The sequence below is a fragment of the Polypterus senegalus genome, chromosome 12 (genome assembly GCF_016835505.1).
Source record: "Polypterus senegalus isolate Bchr_013 chromosome 12, ASM1683550v1, whole genome shotgun sequence".
Classification (NCBI taxonomy): Eukaryota; Metazoa; Chordata; class Cladistia; order Polypteriformes; family Polypteridae; genus Polypterus; species Polypterus senegalus.
Window position 1 is genome coordinate 121,013,561 of NC_053165.1, and position 16,698 is coordinate 121,030,258.

Below are 16,698 nucleotides of genomic sequence, written 5' to 3' on the forward strand. Positions count from 1 at the left end.
GGTCTGCCACTACGAGCCTTAACTTGAAATGAGCCTGTGGTCTTCCGTTTCCTCAATATGTTCCTAACTGTGGAAACAGACAACTTAAATCTCCGGGACAGCTTTCTGTATCCTTCCCCTAAACCAGGGGTTGGGAACCTTTTTGGCTGAGAGAGCCATGAACGCCACATATTTTAAAATGTAATTCCGTAAGAGCCATACAATATGTTTAAAACTAAATACAAGTAAATGTGTGCATTTTATGTAAGACCAACACTTTTAAAGTACAATAAGTCTCTGAATTCTTTTTAATAACGTTGTTAATAATGCTGTTGCTAACCAATGATGAATAAAGTACTTCTTACCATTAATGCGACTTCTGGTGCTGCATGGTTTTGCTGATGGCTTTGTAGTCTGGTTGATACGTGCTGAGGTTAAGCTTCATGCAGGCGTTGAGACTTCCATCCGTTAAACGTGATCGTAGGTTGGTCTTAATGTTCTTTAGATGTGAGAAAGACTGCTCACATGCATACGTAGAGCCAAACATTGTCAGTACAGCAATGCTCACACGCTGCAGTGTGTGGTATGTGACGGGAAGCGCGTTTAGACAATCAGCTGGTCCGCGGGTTGAAGTTTTTTCATTTCTCCCCACTTGTGTTTGCTCGCCAACTCTGCTTGCTGTCGTGTAAGTCTTTCCAAATCTTCATTCAGTGACTTGAACTTATTTACCCACATGTCTGAGGCCTTCAGGTCAGCAGCTTGTAGCTCAAAATCTCTGATGGAGACACCGAGGATGTAACTCAGGTCGGTGCTGTCCACTGCACACTCGTTTGGATGGGTGACGAACTTAAAAAGACGAGTGCGCTCACGAAATTCTCCAAAGCGCGCTTTGAATGACTGCAGGAGATTAGATGTGAAGCCCGCTAGCTGCTGAAGATCAAGATAAATAAATACAAATACAAAGAGGACTGTTTGATTTATGTTAGGTAGATTGCCCAGAGGGGACTGGGCGGTCTCATGGTCTGGAACCCCTACAGATTTTATTTTTTTTCTCCAGCTTTTGGAGTTTTTTCTGTCCACCCTGGCCATCAGACCTTACTTATTCTATGTTAATTAATGTTAACTTATGTTTATTTTTTATTGTGTCTTCTATTTTTCTATTCATTTTGTAAAGCACTTTGAGCTACATTTTTTTGTATGAATATGTGCTATATAAATAAATGTTGATTGATTGATTGATTGAAGATGTTGAGCAGGGTCACTTGCTGTGCATGTATCTTTAAACACCCCCAGTTTTTCAAAGTGTAGTAAATGACCTGTTTCAATGTCGGCGATAAAGAGTTCTACCTTGTTTTCAAATACAAACACTGCTTGTTGAAGGGATAAGACTGTATTTCCAATGCCTTGTATTTTCACATTGAGCTGGTTCAGATGTTCAGTCATGTCCATGAGATAGTAGAACTTCAGGAGCCACTCAGTGTTAGAATGGTGCTGCATTTATGTCCTTCACTGGTGTTGCCTCAATTTGATTTGCCATCATGATGGTACGATCGTGAACAGTTCTTGCCGACAGAGGCATGCCTTTTATTCGTTTGATTATTTTGTCTTTAACCGAAAAGTCGTCAAAAAGTTCATTGGCAACATCAAGCATGAATGTTTTGGCATACTCCCCATCTGAAATGGCTTTCCATTTCTCTCACAATTGCTATGGCACCAGCAAAGCTAGCCGAATTCCGTCACCTTGCTGGGTCCAAACACGGAGTTGCTGCTGACTGGTTTGCACTCTGCACAGTAGCTCTTGATATGCTTTCTTCCTGCTTTCCCCCACAGGATATTTCGATGCAAATGTAGTATGGCGTGTGTCGAAGTGCCACTTTATATTTGACCATTTCATTGATGCAATTTTATTATTGCATATTAGACACACTGCAGAACCTGCTCTCTCCACAAAGGCGAATTCCTCTGTCCATTCCTGCTGAAAAGTACGATACTCCTCATCACTTTTTTCTTTTAGCCATCTTCTTCGATAAAAGGGTTTCTGCAATTAGCTAGCTGACTACTTGATTAAAAGGAGGGAAGTTTAGTTCCTGACCTCACAACGACCCGTGTATGTTACGCATTATCCAATAAAATTTTGGTGTTGTCCCGGAGGACAGCTGTGATTGGCTCCCCCAACCCACAACCATGAACATGAGCGGTAGGAAATGAATGGATTGAAATACATGAGAATGTTTTATATTTTTAACGTTATTATTTTTTTATTAAAGATTTGTCTGAGAGCCAGATGTAGCCATCAAAAGAGCCACATCTGGCTCGCGAGCCGTAGGTTCCCGACCCCTGCCCTAAACCATGATGGTGAACAATCTTTGTCTTCAGGTCATTTGAGAGTTGTTTTGTGAACCCCATGTTGCTATTCTTCAGAGAAAATTAAAGGAGGATGGAAACTTACAATTGACCCCCTTAAATACTCTTTCTCATTATAGGATTCACCTGTGTATGTAGGTCAGGGGTCACTGAGCTTACCAAGCCAATTTGAGTTCCAATAATTAGTTCTAAAAGTTTTGGAATCAATAAAATGACAACGGTGCCCAAATTTATGCACCTGCCTGATTTTGTTTGAACAATTATTGCACACTTTCTGTAAATCCAATAAACTTCATTTCACTTCTCAAATATCACTGTGTGTGTCTCCTATACTATTATTTAACTGACATTTTTTATCGTAACAACCACCGATTTATACAGGAAAATAATGACTATTAACAAGGTTGCCCAAACTTTTGCATCCAACTGTATGTCACAAATAGTTAAATCTATGTGATAGATTGGTTTTAGCAGTGTTATGTTCTTGTCATTTTATGAAAATACAGATAATATTTTGCTGGGACTATCTGGATCTCCTAATGCACTATTAAACAACACCTGTCCCACTCCAAAATACTTTTGCCTGTAATTACATAATTGGGTCTGGTCTACCAAGGTCTAAAAATGTACATATTTTTCCTCCACAAGTACTATGTATACAAGAAACTGTTAACTTACCATGGCTGAAGCTTATTCGTGGAATAATGTCTTCAAAAGAAGCAGCAAAGGCCACCAATACGCACAAAGTCAAAAGTGTAAAATAATCCACTGGCATGATCCACATTGCTACTGAAACAGCAAGTAGTTTCACTTAAATGTCAGAGTGTATTTTCCAAGGCACTTGCCTAGCAAAGTCAATAAGATTACTAGCAATTGGTAAGTCCAACTTTAGAAACACTCTTGTGAAAAAAGCAGGTCATTTCCAAGGATCTCCACAGATGCGTTCAGATGCAGGAGGCTCTCAAGCATTAGTGGTAGATCTACAAGACAAATCAAAGGACAATTATTTATGATTAAAATATAAGGATTAACAGTTACAAGACTTTGTAAGAGAGAGTGAGAGAAAAGGAAAGCCTGTGAAGCTTTAACAACAAAGTATACAAACCATGCAACCGACTGACATGTATTAATTTTAAGGAAAGCAAGGAATGAAAACAAAAAAAAAAGGACGGTCCTCCATCAAAGACAAGAAAAATGCACATACTTATCATTTTAAGAAATTAAATGATACAGCTCATTTCTCTGAATTGCAATGGGGAGTCTTAAAAACACATGTACTGCATGTATAGAAGATACATGCATACAAAATTGGAGAAATCAAAGACAAACCAGTAATCATTGTTGGATATCTGCTAAGGGGAACCTTGGTAGGTTGAATTGTAATACATAACTCCAAAGTACATAAGTCAACAGCCACAGAGTACAGTTGTTAACAATATTTTTCCAACTATAGGAAAGGCAGTTTAAATAACTTGCTGAGGGTCAGCTCAGTAAGTCAGCTGAAAGAATTGAAAATAAATCTGTGTTCTTAACATCTAACACCTGCCTGCCAATGAATGATACTCAAGTAAAACATTTATAAATTATCACCTCCTGCAATACTCTGCTACTTCATGTGAATAAGCTTATCTTCCAAGAATAATATGCATTTCTCCATCTACTATCCACACCAGCCTAGCCCAATTATAGGTTGTATGGGCTGCAGCCTATTATGACAGTGTTGGGCACAAGACAGAAATCAAGACTTGAATGGTGCAATGAAAGAGGTACGATATTAAAATAATTGTACCCTCTGTACCTACTGTTGACAACTGCAAATAATATAAATGTCAATTTCGGGTAATATTTACTGTGCATAAATATGGATTAATTTTGGGCACCACAATAAAAGAATCAACACTGTTAACAGTTTCTAGTCAGATATTAACTCAATTTTACTTTATAATTAATTGTTTTCTTCCACTGTCAGAGATGCAAAAGGTTGATGCCACATTAAACAGTAATGGCAGAAGTTCAAATTTTCAGTTCTTTGGGGAAAACAATTAAGCGATAAATGACTGTACAATTGTAGCTTGTAAAAGATGTAACGACTTCGGCATCCTGTTCTCACAGAGGTATGATGACTTGCTCTGAAGATGTAAAGCATCTAAGGATTTTATTTTTTTGGTGCAACAACAAGAAATGAATAGCTTAAATCAATAAAAAACAAGAAAGAAACCTTAAATATGAGAAAAACTGGGACTTAATCTAAGGTTTTAAGCAAAAGCTTATGGACCAACATACAATCACTACACATGAAACATATGTGCCAAGGGAAGTGAGAAATAAAATTATAAGCCACCTTATTTTTGCTTACTGCGCAGAACATTAAAACAGATTAACACTTCTGATTATTTAAAACATATATTTTATTTGGACAACCATAAACAGCAATCACAAAGATCAGTACAAAAACAAGACTAAAACCCATTCCAAAACTATTCATAGTTGAATATAAACAGGATATGTTAAATAAGCTATGCAATGATATGAAGGTTGTATAAGGTACCAGAAGTACTACAGGGGACATTACATTTCTTTTTTAATGTTCCCTTTCTAAAAGTTTTACTTAGTCCAAATGACACATAAAACACAATTCTTGCTATTTTCTGTTTACAGGTAGTCCCCAGGTTACGGACATCCGACCTACGACATATGAATGGGGCTGTAGCTATGATGCATGCGCCTCAGTAACTGCTGCTCCGTTATCTTCGGCCTGGGGATGCTGCAAGCGGTGGCTGGAGGGGGGCGATTTCGCTGCCTGTGCAGTGTAGTGTCCCTCGAGTGGCTCCCGGCGGCAAGTGGTTTCGCTGCCCGCTCACCACACATGGCTGTCCTGTTCGTTCTCGGTGGGCGATTTCTCTGCTCGCGCAGTGTACTGTCCCTTGGGCGGCTTCCGGCGGCAAGTGGTTTCACTGCCCGCCCACTACATGCGGCTGCCCCGTTCGTTCTCGGTGGGCGGCTGGTAATGTTACAAGCGGTGACCCGGTTGTGGCTGAACGGAGGCCATTGAGGGTGAACGGGGTGGCGAGGGGTAGCATTGTAGTGAGTGCCTGCCCATATAAGGTAAATATTCGCGGGTGAAGGACTGTGCTTAGCATATTCATAAGTGCGGCTACTGCGGAAATCAGCACCTCCCATGTAATTGACTGCCTGCCCATATAAGGCCGTTCTTAGCTGGGGTGTGTTCATTCCTTTCCTTGCTTCGCCAAGGAAGCAGCCTTTTCACAACTTCTCAACTGTTTTATAAACGAACGACATATAAGGCCTTCCGTTTTCTTTGCTTTGCCAAGGAAGCAGCCTTTTTATTTAATCCACGGGTTCTCCGCTGTTTTATTGTTCATTTGTTATGATTGTTATAGTTATTGTGTAGCTATTTTACACTTAGTTTACTGTTCAGGTACCCATTTGTTTTATTTAATCCGCGGCTTCTCTGCTGTTGTTTTGTTCGTTTATTACAATTAGAGTTATTCGATTCCCTTTCTTTGGCTGACTGCCTGTCCATATAAGGCGCTCCGCTGTTTTTTTGTGAAGCAGCCTTTACACAGCTTCTTCGCTGTGTTATAAATGAACGCCATATAAGGCCATCCTTTCTTCTTGCTTCGCGGTTCTCTGCTGTTTTATTATTCGTTTATTACGATTGTTATAGTTATTGTGTAGCTATTTTAGACTTATTTTACTGTTCAGGTACTCATTTCCTTTATTTAATCCGCGGGTTCTCCGCTATTTTTTTGTTCCTTTATTACGATTATAGTTATTTATTGCTTCCATTCTTTGGTTGACTGCCTGCCCATATAAGGCGCTCCGCTGTTTTTTTTGTGAAGCAGCCTTTACACAGCTTCTCCGCTGTTTTATAAACGAACGCCATATAAGTACCCATTCTCTTTATTCTTCCAACATGTCTATCGAGGTGATCACCATCGATCAAAGAACTGTCACTTACCGAGTGGTGTCCATGCCCGGAGATGGCGTCTGCCTTTTCCATTCTCTGTGTTACATATTGCACGGACATATCAGGCTCACTTTTGATATCCGCAGGGACATTGTGTCTTATGTATTAAATGACGGGGACAGGTTCAAAGTGTGGAGTGATGATGGTACAGGAGATAATTATAGTACACAGGAGCACTATAAGACTGAAATGCTTAAGCAATTCACCTATGGTTCTGCATGTGAGTTGATGGCTGCCGCTCAATTGTTCGTTTGTCGCTTTCAAGTGTACCAAAATGGCCAAATATTTTACACCTTTGGAGAACTATCAATGCCTATTAAACATCTTAGATTCACAGGTGACGATTTGAGTAGTGGACACTTTGATGTTTATGAATATTAAGACTCTCAAAAGCTGGATGCGAAGTTATCGATGAAACTGGTTATATGCTTACATCGATTGACACATACGAAATGTCATTTCACAAATCCAGCTCGAACCGATAATGACAGCAGCAATCCAAGCTGTGAGAACACAGTAAAAAGGAGGCGTATCAGACGTTGTGGTAGATTTTCTGATGCAGCTAGACGGAAGCAACTTTGTGCAGCTGCCGCAAAATATTCGCTGAAAAATCCAAGAGTTCATAAAATCGCTGTCGCTAAACACTCAGAAGCAAATCCACAAGTTCATAGGGACGCTGTGGCTAAATACTCGTAAGCACATCCACAAGTTCATAGGGACACTGCCATTTAATACTCGCAAGCACATCCACAAGTTCATAGGGACGCTGTCACTAAATTCTCGCAAGCAAATCCACAAGATCATAGGGACTCTGTTGCTAAATACTCGCAAGCGAATCCACAAGTTCATAGTGACGCTGTCGCTAAATACACGGAGGCAAATCCACAAGTTAATACAGCTTCTGTTTCTAGATACGATCCCAATAATGAAAAGCGGCTCATACGAAAACAACAGGTTTGGCTCAAAAAAGCCAATTGTGGATTTGAGTACGACCCAAACATACATTATGAGCCTGACAAAATAATACACATTGGAGCCATGGATGTTCACTGTGACTATTGTCAAGCTCAAAAGTGGAAATGCGAGTCTCCTGGTTTGTGCTGTAACGGTGGTAAAGTCTGTCTCACTCTTTTACTTAAGCTTCCTGCCCTTCTTGAGAGCCTGTTAAATGGCGAACATCCTCAAAGTGAGCATTTCTTGAACAACATTCGAAAGTACAACAGCGCATTTCAAATGACGTCATTTGGTGCTAACCAAATCGTTGAGGGAAATTTTATGCCTTCATTTAAAGTTCAGGGACAAGTGTATCACTTGATTGGCAGTCTTTTACCTATGCCGAGTGAGGAACACAAATTTTTGCAAATTTATTTTGTCGGGGACGATGAAAGGGAAGGACAAATCCACTGCGCTAATTTTTCTGGACTTAACATACCCCTGGTCAAGCAATTACAAAAAATGCTCCATGACTGTAACACTTACATCCAGGACTTCCACTCCACAATGGACAGTATTTCAGATGATGACAAAGACTTCAAAGTTGTCATTCACGCAGACAAAAAACCATTACATGCACACAAAGGCAGATTTAATAAACCCACAGTTCATCAAGTTGGTGTTGTCATCGTTGGGCAAACGTTCAACAATAGAGATATTGTCTTGAAAACCAGAGACAATAAACTGCAACACATTAAGGAAACCCACAGATCCTATGATGCACTTCAATATCCTCTCATGTTCTGCTATGGTGAAGACGGCTATTCTGTGTCTATACCTCAAGTTCATGCTGCCAGTAAGTTACCTATGAACAAAACCGTCTCTGCAGCAAACTTCTATTCATACCGGCTTATGATCAGACAACATCATGATAATAATATCCTTTTCTTCCGAACTTTATTAAATCAGTTTTTAGTTGATATGTATGCAAAAATTGAATCCGAAAGACTAAATTATATCAGACTAAATCAGAAAAAACTACAAACTGAAAATTATGTTCACTTAAAAGATGGTATTGACAAAAACGAAACTGATTTAATACAACCTGGTCAAGCTGTGATATTACCATCTTCCTTCACTGGAGGACTTCGCTATATGCACGAGCGTACATAAGACGCAATGACATACGTACGTCATTATGGCCGCCCTGACTTATTCATCACATTTACTTGCAATCCTAAATGGACTGACATCACTGAAATTCTCCTTCCACGTCAAAAACCTCACGATCGCCACAACCTTAACAGTCGTGTATTTCATCTCAAAATTTGCAAAATGATAGACTTGCTCACGAAGAGTAACATTTTCGGCTGTACAAATTGCTAAATGTACACCATAGAGTGGCAAAAGCGAGGTATTCCCCATGCACACATTCTGTTGTGGCTAAACGATAGGATTAAACAAGCTCCTATCGATCAAGTCATCCGTGTGGAAATTCCTGATCCACAGACTGACCCTGCCCTACACAAAATAGTAAAATCCAACATGATTCACGGCCCATGTGGACCTCATAATATCAACTCACCCTGCATGATCAACAGAATATGCACTAAGAAGTACCCGTCCGTTCATCTCAGAAACTCAGACCGGAGAAGATGGTTACCCTCAGTACCGCCGCGCACCTGCTGATGGAGGTCATACAATTAACATCAAAGGAGTAGATATCGACAACAGATGGGTGGTCCCTTATAGTCCTGTGCTGTCCCGCTTCTTCAATGTTCACATCAATGTCGAATTTTGCAATTCAGTAAAATCGATCAAATACATCTGCAAGTATGTTAACAAGGGAAGTGACCAGGCAGTATTTACAATACAAAATCAAAATGACGAATTATCTCGATACGAAGCTGGTCATTACATTAGTAGCTCTGAAGCAGCCTGGCGCATTTTCTGTTTTCCCATTCACAAACGTTTCCCTCTGGTCGTTCATCTTGCTGTGCATTTTGAAAACGGACAAAGAATTTATTTCACAGAAGGCAATGTTGCCGATAAAGTACACAATCCACCACAAACGACCCTTTTAGTGTTCTTTGACCTTTGCAAACATGATAAATTTGCAAAACAACTTCATTATTATGAAATTCCATCATATTATGTGTGGGCAAACAACATGTTTCGTCGGAGGAAACAGGGCAACCCTGTACCAGGACATTCGGGAGTGAAAAGGATAATGTACTGGGACGGGTCTACACTGTACACCCAATAACTCTGAATGCTACCATCTTTGACTGCTGCTCAACAAAATCACAGGTCCCACATCTTTCAAATATCTCAAAACAGTTGATGGTGTCCTACATCCGACCTATAAGTTGGCCTGCAGTGCACTCGGTTTATTACATGACAATATCAACTGGGACGAGACTCTACAGGAAGCTGCTCTGTCTCGCTCACCTCAAAAGATCCGTGAACTGTTTGCTGTCATGTTGGTGTTCTGCCAAATGGAAAACCCCTTAAACCTATGGGAAAAACAAAGACAGCATAGCAGAAGATGTTAGGAGACAGGCTGAAAGAGATCATATACGAACAGAAGTCCACCAGTGATTAAATTTGAACTATAACAAGTGTCTACAGTTGCTTGAAAACTACGTAATTGCTATTGGAGGTCAATCTCTTCATCATTACGGTTTGCCTTCACCTTTAACAGAACTGGCACAACTTACGTCAAATCCCGAGTACTTGAAAGAGACATCTTACAACACCTCGCAATTGGCCAATATAGTCACAAATAACGAGCGGTTGCTAAATAGTGACCAAAAGTCAGTTTATGAGCAAATCATGAGCAGCGTTGCATCAGCCACTGGCACAGTGGTTTTCCTTGATGCTACAGGAGGAACTGGTAAGACATTCCTAATAAACCTTCTCCTTGCAAAAATCCGAGCAAAACGTAACATTGCCATAGATGTGGCTTTTTCTGGCGTTGCTGCAACTTTCTTGAGGGTGGCAGAACTGCTCATTCAGCTTTCAAACTGCCTCTGAACCTGAACCATACTGAATCCCCCATGTGTAACATATCAAAGCAGAGCAACATGGCTGAAGTGCTGCGACATTGTCAGCTTATTGTCTGGGATGAATGCACTATGGCACACAGAGCAGGTATTGAGGCTTTAGACAGGACCCTCCAAGACATCCGAAACACCAACAAACTTATGGGAGGCTTGACAGTGTTGCTGGCTGAAGACTTCCGCCAAACCCTACCAGTCGTGCCCAGAGGAACACGCGCTAATGAAGTTAAAGCATCTCTGAAATCTTCATACCTATGGCCACAAATCAATGTTGTTACTTTAAAAATAAACATGAGAGTTCATTTGAAAGGCGACAAAAAAGCCGGGGAGTTCTCTGCTCTTCTGATGAGTATAGGTGATGGAACCTTCATACAAGAAAATCGTAAAATAAATATTCCTACAAATCTCTGTCTCATTGTGAATACCTTAGAAAGTCTTCTTCAAAATGTTTACCCCGATCTACGAAATCACCAAAATGACGTGTCATGGTTAAGAGAGAGAGCTATCCTGACACCAAAAAAGGACATGACTACGACTATATAAACCACATTTTACTTCAAGAACTACCTTCACAACCAAAAACATATCAATCTGTTGATTCAGTTGTAGAAGTTGAAGACGCAGTACATTATCCGGTAGAGTTTCTCAACACTCTAAATCCTCCAGGCACTCCTGAGCATAATCTCATTTTGAAGGTTGGGGCACCAATAATGTTACTGAGAAACTTACAGCCACCGAAACGTTATACAGCACGAGACTTCAGGTCACATCTCTACAAAACAGCCTAATTGAAGCAACTATTTTTACTGGCAGTGTCTCAGGTGACACAGTTTTTATTCCTCACATCCCCGTTATACCATCTAATCTCCCATTTCAATTCAAACGCATTCAATTTCCAGATAGGCTCTGCTTTGCAATGACAATTAATAAGTCTCAGGGACAAACACTACAAAAGGTTGGCATTGATTTGAGGTAGGATTGCTTTTCACATGGCCAACTGTATGTTGCATGCTCAAGAGTAAGCTCAGCGCACAGCTTGGTCATATTACAACCGGAGGGCCGAACTGACAACGTAGTATACAAAGAGATCCTTAACAAATAATTTTTTGTATATTTTCCCTCAGTTTAAAAATGTTTACTTTTTTCTTAATAAAAATATTGAGGCAGTATTTCGCCGCCGCGAAGCACGGGTATTTTGCTAGTTTATGTATATAGCTTAGCTTGAAGCAAGGTCCATAATAATGCAGTTTGCCTAAATGATGGTTCAGTTGGTAAGGATGTCATCACCAGGTTGCACTTGTTTTATTTTATTTTAATTTGGTGAATTCTGTGCAATGCACCTGGGCTTGAAGTCTTGAAATAATAGTGTAACTATCAGTAATAATACTATTATTTATTTTATTGTTATTATTTATTAGTTTAAATATTATGCAGTTTGATGATAATAAACTTGTTTAAAAAGTCACTTTAATGTGTCAGTGAACAGAGATTGTGAACATTATTATTATTTTACTAGCAAAATACCCGCGCTTTGCAACAGAGAAGTAGTGTGTTAAAGAAGCAATGAAAAAGAAAAGAAAACATTTTGAAAATAACGTAACATGATTGTCAATGTAATTGTTTTGTCACTGTTGTGAGTGATGAGTGTTGCTGTCATATACATATATATATACTAGCAAAATACCCGCGCTTCGCAGCAGAGAAGTAGTGTGTTAAAGAAGCAATGAAAAAGAAAAGGAAACATTTTGAAAATAACGTATATATATATATAAATATATATATATATTTACACATACACATAAACATATATATATATATATACATATCTATACAGATACACATATATACACACACACATACATACATACACACACATACATACACACACATATATACACACAAATACATATATATATATACATACACACACACATATATAAACATATATATACATATACATACATATCTACATATATACACAAACAGCTATTTCGTATCAGTGCAATATGCTGCTTGTTAAAACGGATAACTCCCGCTCTTACGTGCAAGTCTGCGTGGATATTATGAACTATCTTATTTGTTCAAGTTCTATTTAAATTTTAAATAGAAGGAATTTTTATTTAGTCGACAGAAATATCTTTGGTAGGAATGGTAAAAACAGACAGGAATATTATTCCTGAATAAATCAACTCAAACCTTAAACAACTTATAATATTTTGCTCTCCATAAAAATATATCCTGTCTAAATTATACAAGTTAGAAATAAAGTAAACATTAAAAGAACAAACATTCAAATTTCTTTACTCTTATGTAATTTTATATAAAAAATAAACTTAGATTTTAAATATCCCAAAAGATTTTGCTCTCCATAAAAATATATCCTGTCAAAATTATACAAATTCAAATATGAACATGCTGCATAACAAAACCTGGAAATATAAATAAAATGTGTTCCTTTCAGCAATAACAAATCAAATCATTCAGTTGTCTTTGCTCATATGTCATTTTAGAGCTGGACGCCTGGCATCTTTTTTGGCACAGGTTGTTTCTGTTTGGTGTGAGGTTCTGTGTTGTGGAGATTCTCAGGATGGATTGCAGGTGCTCATCAGTGAGGCGACTCCTGTGTGCTGTTTTGTTAGTCTTTATCACTGAGAAGAGCTTCTCACACAGATATGTGCTACCAAACATGCACAAGGTTCGAGCCGCATGTAGACGGACTTTTTGTTCTTCAAAGTCACCAAAGCGCCGTGCAAACTCAGTGCGCAGTCGCTCAGTTTATCAGCAAAGTGCGATTTGGGAACACCGTAGTGACGACTTGGTTTAACATTACTTGGCAACAGGGAAAGTGGGGCAAGGTGAACTGGTGCATTTGTGTCTCCCATAAAAGCAGCTTCACTTGAAATCACTTTGTGATTGTGCACGGTAAAACGTCCGCTGAAGTGTCAGATTCTTATTTAATTATTCTGCTTTCTGTATCTTCTGCATTGCATTCAGGTTACCCTGATGTTTTGTCTCATAGTGCCGTCTTAGATTAAATTCTGTAATTACAGCCACATTAGCTCCACAAATGAGACACACGGGTTCAGTAAACATATACTCAGCCTCCCATCGGTTTTAAAGGCTCTATTTTCAGAATCAACTTTTCTCTTCAGCATCGTGTGAGCTAGCTTCGCAATAACTTGCAGCATCATAAGGTAGACTTGATTAGCGCGTAAGTGTTAGGCAAGGCAGCTGAAGCGCTGCATTATGGGATCTGTAGTTTATTGTGTTACCAGCGCTTCATATACCGGGCTTTAATAACAATAATACAGTATATAAAATGATCTCGGGGCGGATATAATTACGCCGGGCGGATGTGGCCCTGCCCTTGAGTTTGACACATATGGACTAAATAGAACTTGAAAAGATATATTTTTCAAATGTGATCGCGCAATTCAGATAGAGTTGGCGCACTACAGCCTGCATGCCTCAATAAGTCATCCTCCCTCGCTCTTACTTTTTACCGTTCATCTAATGAATACACTGAGTATGGCTTTACCAAAACAATCATTGATGGCGAATAAAGTATCCATTATTCGAGTATGTAGATCGGGATATATATATATATATATATATATATATATATATATATATACCGCGTATCGAGCGAGAAGTAGTGTGTTAAAAAGCTAGAAAAGAAAAGGGAACATTTTAAAAATAGCGTAACATGACTGTCAATATACAGTATTTGTTTTGTGAGTGTTACTGAGTGTTGCTGTCATCAAGGATTTGATTATCATTATTTCTTTCAATCAGGTTAGTATTTGTAGGATGTGTTGTGTTCAAGTTACATTCCGTGTTTGTCAATCGTTGTAAAGATGACAGGTTTCATTCATCGATTCGTTTCTTACTGCATCAATAAACAGCTCGTCTTCTTCTTTATCTGAGACCTGACACACTGCATGCACGGGTTTTTTTTACACTGTCTTCCTTTAGCGGGACATTGACTTTTTCCAACGTGTGCTTTGTTTCCGCAGTAGTTGGATTTATGAATATGCTTATGTGTATCAGACGCTTCATATTTTTGCTGCCTTTTCAATTGTGTAATTCGGTTTTGTTCAGCTCTTTGGAACTGTTGCTTTTATCTGTGCACTCGTCAGTTCCGTGAGCCTCGGTGTACATGCATCGAAGGTTCCCAGCTGTGCTGGTGCCATCTCGTGCTATGTCCATGGCTGTATTTAATGTTACCTTAGTCCTGGCACTTAAAACTTTCTCTCGCAGTTTCGCTGAGTTTGTGTCAAACACCACCCTGACCATCTCATCTTCCTCTCCATAAGCACAGTCCTTCACCCGTGAATATTTACCCGTGGCAGTTTGCTATTGGATTGCCGCTGACGGACGGCCTTATATGGGCAGGCACTAAATTACAAACGCCAGCAGCAGCCTGTCTATGAACTTAATTTAAAGTGTAGGTTTACATCGTGCTTTGTTTCAGTAGCAGAACTCATGAATATGGTTGTATATGTCACTTTCGCTTCGCTTCTTATTGTTTAGCTGCCTTCTCAATTATATAATGCATGTTTTCTTAAGCGCTTTTTTGAGGTCTTCCTGGTTTTCTATGTACTGCGTGATTACGTGGGAGGCGTGATGATGTCACACGAAACTCCGCCCTCACGGCGTTGAAGCTCATCTCCATTACAGTAAATGGAAAAACTGCTTCCAGTTATGACCATTACGCGTAGAATTTCGATATAAAACCTGCCCAACTTTTGTAAGGAAGCTGTAAGGAATGAACCTGCCAAATTTCAGCCTTCCACCCACACGGGAAGTTGGAGAATTAGTGATGAGTCAGTGAGTGAGTGAGTGAGTGAGTGAGTGAGTGAGTGAGGGCTTTGCCTTTTATTAGTATAGATTACTATTTATTCCTTTTCTAAGACATGTTCAGTGCAATACAACTTTTGACAAGCACCTCTGGATATTTTACTAAGTCTAGATGCCTCTTTGGATGGTTGAAAATATCTTGTCAAAATTATAGTTTTAAGTTTTTGCAAAATTTGTTCAATAAAAAGATTCTACATTTTGACTGCATCTGTCATGCAATGTGATTCCTTCTCTTCATTAGTGCCACCCCCTTGAAAACTATCACTTTATGGGGCCATGCAACCCTGTATTAATACTTGTGTGCACATTAAAAAATTTTTTTATACAATATACAATGCTCATGACAGTGGAATAGGTTATTCTTAGCCAGTCTACTGCAGTAATTGCAGTGGAACATTTGTTAACATCCACTCATTAATGGGAAAAAATACAGTTGAATACAGTGAAACCGGGATAATTTAGAAAAATACCATGATATAGAATTTTGGTCATACCACCCACCCCTATCAAGTATTTTTCGTAGCATTTTAAATGTTCGGGGAGCAGGAATATCATGAAATTAATGTATTCTGTGTGGTGATCGCTGCCTGTGCCTCCTCAGTGCAAGAGGAAGAAGTTTAAGAAACACGTAGCGATTAACATGACTCAGGGAACACTTAACACAAAGCATTTAATGTGCTACATAACTTATGACAGGGTTTGAGAAAATCTAGTAAATTAAATATTCATTTTAAGATGAAGTTTAGTTTACAATGTTCTACTTTAATGACAAATTCCAAGAATAAAGTCAGCATGTCGACTTTATTCTTGTCATAAGCATCGAGATTAAAGTGAAAATGTCGACAATAAAATCAACGTATTGTCACACTATTACACAGTATTGGGAAAAAAAAAATGAAAAAATTAAAACTTGGCTTTCAGTATTATCCAGTAGTATAGAAACAGTATGCACACATTTGAACATAATGGTCCACATCCGACCTTTTAAAACTAAAGTATCTCCAGACAACAGACACGGCTCATTTTTTCGGCAAAAGTTCTTCTGTGTCATCATGTTCAACTTTATTGTCTGCTACAGCTTCAGTTTCGGAATGTTCTCTTTCCTTTTTCACTACTCAATACCTCCACTAACGCATGTACTCGGTTACATGCTTGTTTAGCGGCGCAGCAGTGAAAAAGGTCCCCCCTTACAGTTTTGCGCTGCGCCACGTTCCAAACATTGTTTAGGCTATACCATCCAGCACTAGTGCCAGTATGAACAATGCTGCAATACACCTGCATAATGCTGTACAGTGACTGTGACTGGCAAGTTAGAAGCTTTTGTTTCTTTAAAATTTTCTGCCTTTTTAGTCATTCTGGTGTGTGTTCAGACCATAGTGTGTGTATATACACACATATGTATATATACATACACACACACATGCATTATATACTTATTTATATATATATATATATATATATATTGTGAACGCTGGCCCGGACACAGACAGACGGACATCTTATGTTCAC

General features: G+C 39.0%; 1 protein-coding gene across 5 annotated transcripts in view; it reads right to left on the bottom strand.

The window, feature by feature from the left end:
- sema4ba (sema domain, immunoglobulin domain (Ig), transmembrane domain (TM) and short cytoplasmic domain, (semaphorin) 4Ba) overlaps positions 1-16,698 on the bottom strand; it is a 274,559-nt gene that overhangs the window by 95,382 nt on the left and 162,479 nt on the right. For 4 of the 5 annotated variants that reach the window (XM_039773331.1, XM_039773330.1, XM_039773328.1 and 1 more), the window contains one exon: positions 3,022-3,323. In XM_039773331.1, coding sequence (XP_039629265.1) covers positions 3,022-3,127 — 106 coding nt within the window. In that variant the 5' untranslated portion in view covers positions 3,128-3,323. Of the gene's footprint in view, positions 1-3,021; positions 3,324-9,718; positions 9,740-16,698 lie in introns of those variants that run through there. The other variant, XM_039773332.1, reaches the window with a different exon arrangement.